The sequence below is a fragment of the Cyprinus carpio genome, chromosome B4 (assembly GCF_018340385.1).
Source record: "Cyprinus carpio isolate SPL01 chromosome B4, ASM1834038v1, whole genome shotgun sequence".
In the NCBI taxonomy this organism is placed as follows: domain Eukaryota; kingdom Metazoa; phylum Chordata; class Actinopteri; order Cypriniformes; family Cyprinidae; genus Cyprinus; species Cyprinus carpio.
Genome location: NC_056600.1, coordinates 3,915,182 through 3,918,392, shown reverse-complemented (window position 1 = coordinate 3,918,392; position 3,211 = coordinate 3,915,182). Strand labels below are relative to the sequence as shown.

The window sequence follows — 3,211 nt, the reverse complement described above, 5'->3', positions numbered from 1 at the left end:
AATAATACTGCAAAAATCCACCACATTGCAGCACAGCTTCTCTCGATAGCACGGTATAGCCTAAACCATAAAACTTATCCGACTGATTTGAATTTGTTTATTACATAATGTCTGACAAGCATATTCAGCTAGCCTACTGCATAAACAAAGCTCTAAAATGATTCATTGATTTCTACATTGGCAGCAATGCAAATTCTGATATCACAAACAGGGTGCCATTTCCTTTTTTAAAACCCATTAAAAAGGGTAAAATAGTGAGTGCAGCCTGTAACGCATCAGAATAGAATTACAGGCCTTGAATAAGGACACATTATGAATGTTATTAATATTTGACTAAGGCAGCCTGTTGTATATTGTATATGCAAATATTTCCAAAATAGACGGCAGGCTCTGAGTATCAGGACGAAAGTTCTAGCTCTAGCTCTGTTAGTCCACATACAACAATTCAATCAATTTTAAAGCAACAACAATAATAATAAAAAAAAAAAACATTACATAATTTGATAGTATATCATTTGTGTATAAAAAATAGCACATGTAGGCCTATGGTTTCAGATTTACTGGTTTAATGAGCACTAGTGGCATTTAATACACATTCTCTTGAACCTCACTGATGAACTCAAATTGAGTCAAAGTAAACTTTTTTTAATAGTAAGCTATAAATAAAAATGATATTAAAATATTGTTAGAAATGTTTGTTGAAACATCATAGAGACAACTTTTTACTAAGCACAGAGAATTTGTAAGTTCTTTTGGTGAACTCTTCATTCATCAATTATCAAATCATTATGTTTGCAATGTATTTTGCTTTATGTAACTTTATATAACAGCAGCTGTAGGTTTTTATCCACAAAAAGAGCATACTTCACAAGTATAGAATGAGCTACATTAAAAAGAAAATTGTGATTTGAAATGTAAAACTTGAAAAGTTTTTTTATACTTGTTTATTTCTGTTATCTTGTTTATGCAGTAATACAGTAGAATATGACTGATTATGAAGTGTATAAGAGTTGTTGCCAGTCAAGAGGAATGACGTCTCTATACTTTCAGTGAAGCTGTGGTGTTTTATCAGATCCAGATCCTGCATGTCTGTCCCTGCCCTAAAATTATGCCATGATTTGAATAAGTCTGCTATTTCCTTCAGTTCAGTACACAACCAAATTACCTGCTCACCAGGTAAGAAGGAACTCGGTTTTATTAAACTTATTTTCTTCTTTAGACTGAATCATCGCACCACGTGAATAAGATTGATACCATTTATTAAAATATCTAAGCTGAGCATTATCATGGTACTTCTACCTGCCCTGCTTCTTCTCTGGGGTGAGTATTTAATTCGACCTGTTTGAGAAGCTTTCCATTAACAAATCATCATCTTATTTATTCCTTACACACCACAAGTATATGCAAATGAAAAATGAATGAGTGTTTTTCTTGTTTTACTAAGACATTGTAGATTAATTAAAGATTAAGTCAAAAAGTGCTAGATGAGAACTATTCTAGTGTATATTTAAATTAATTGTTGAAGTCAATGTGTGCATGTTTTTTTAAGATATGAATATTCTTCCAGTCAAGAGGTCAGTAGTATTTCATTAAAAACTGACCATCTCTTCTCAGTTGTTCCCCTTTCAAGCCAGACCGACTTCGAAAAAGGTCGACTTAGAAAAAAATTCTACTTACATGAACCACAAATGCAGATAAGTGATGCACTGACTGCTTGTACACGTGACTACACTGACCTCGTCACAATCTATGATCAAGAAGAGAATGCTAAAGTGGTAGTGAATGGAACTCACAGTTGTAGCTGGATTGGAGCCAATGGCTGTACATGGTCAAACGGCGATCCTGTCACATTCATCCACCTCACCAGAAATTTTACTGAGGAGAGGTGCTGTGGTGCGATGACCACTGCTGGAACATGGGAGTGTTTCAACTGTAGTTCCAAAATGTACTTCATGTGTTATATACAAGGTGATCATATTTTAATCCCTCAAAACAAAACCTGGATTGAGGCTCAGTTGTACTGCAAAAAGAATCAAAGCAATTTAGTCAGTATCAGAAATAAGATGGAAAATGAACAAGTGAAGAAAGCAGTAAATGGGAGTGACTCTGTCTGGATTGGCCTTCAGTATAATTACAAGGTTGTATGGTCTGATGGTGGACATCCTGATTACAAACAAGATGCTGTATGCTTTACATTTCTCCCAAATCGTACTTGCAGCGCAAGGAATCTGAGTACCTGTGCTCCTCTTTGCTACAGTAGGTTAAGACGATATTTTACGCTCCCAAATTCAACATTTCATATCTACCCTATGCTTTAACAAATCAAAGCATGCAACTATTTTTTTTCCCTTCTCTTCAGAAAGGTTCATTCATGTCAGCGAGTATAACATGTCCTGGGAGAAAGCTCTGAATTACTGCAACAGTCAACAGAAAACAGCTGGACTACTGCGCATCCAATCTGAGGATGATCAGGCAGAAGTGGAGCGAGAGCTTAAAAGACAGAATATCTCTGAGCCAGTGTGGGTGGGGCTTAGACAGAGTCGACTTTTCGGATTCTGGATTTGGTCCAATGGCTTCACGGTGGGACCCTGGGCTAACTGGCAGAAAGAACCAGAACATCAAACATCTAACTACTGCGGTGCCTTAGAGAAAGAGAATGGTACATTCAAATGGTTTGATAAAGACTGCAGATTGGGTTTTAGAGTTTTATGTGAGGTAAAGTAATATACCTCTGTTTTATGCTCTTTGGCTTATCCTATGCTCAGTGCTCTGCCTCCCTAAGAAAAAGAGCTCATGCATTTAATAGTAAACAGTGGTATCATTCATGTCATTCATGTATAATGAAGCTCTTAGGTAGCACTAGAAGCTAGTTAGTGATGCTATACTTCTGTTGCCTTTTTTATGTTTATATCATTGATCCATTCATTGTATCATATTCCTGCTGTAAACCTTTATGCCTCATATTAAGAATTAACATTAAAAGTTGTTCATGAATGCACATTACATCACTGAGTCCTTTTATTGCAAATATTTTGTTGATAGCTTTTGTATTTTGTGGATCTTATAAGTAAACTGCAGCCGTGCAGCCAGTTGATTAGTGTCATGAATGTGTGATCTGTGATCTGCAGGTCTATTGCAAAGACTGTATGTAACACAGTAGATGTGTGTTAAACTTAACATTGCAAAAAAAAAATTCTGGGTACTTCGTTGA

At 35.8% G+C, this 3,211-nt stretch overlaps 1 protein-coding gene across 1 annotated transcript; it reads left to right on the top strand.

Annotated features, from left to right (window-relative positions):
- The first annotated feature begins 1,144 nt into the window (after positions 1-1,144).
- LOC109099813 (lymphocyte antigen 75-like) lies at positions 1,145-3,003 on the top strand. Its single transcript, XM_019113316.2, has 3 exons — positions 1,145-1,320; positions 1,615-2,256; positions 2,360-3,003. Exons 1-3 carry the CDS (start codon positions 1,287-1,289, stop codon positions 2,722-2,724), a joined length of 1,041 nt encoding a protein of 346 aa, XP_018968861.2. The 5' UTR covers positions 1,145-1,286; the 3' UTR covers positions 2,725-3,003.
- The last annotated feature ends 208 nt before the right edge of the window (positions 3,004-3,211 follow it).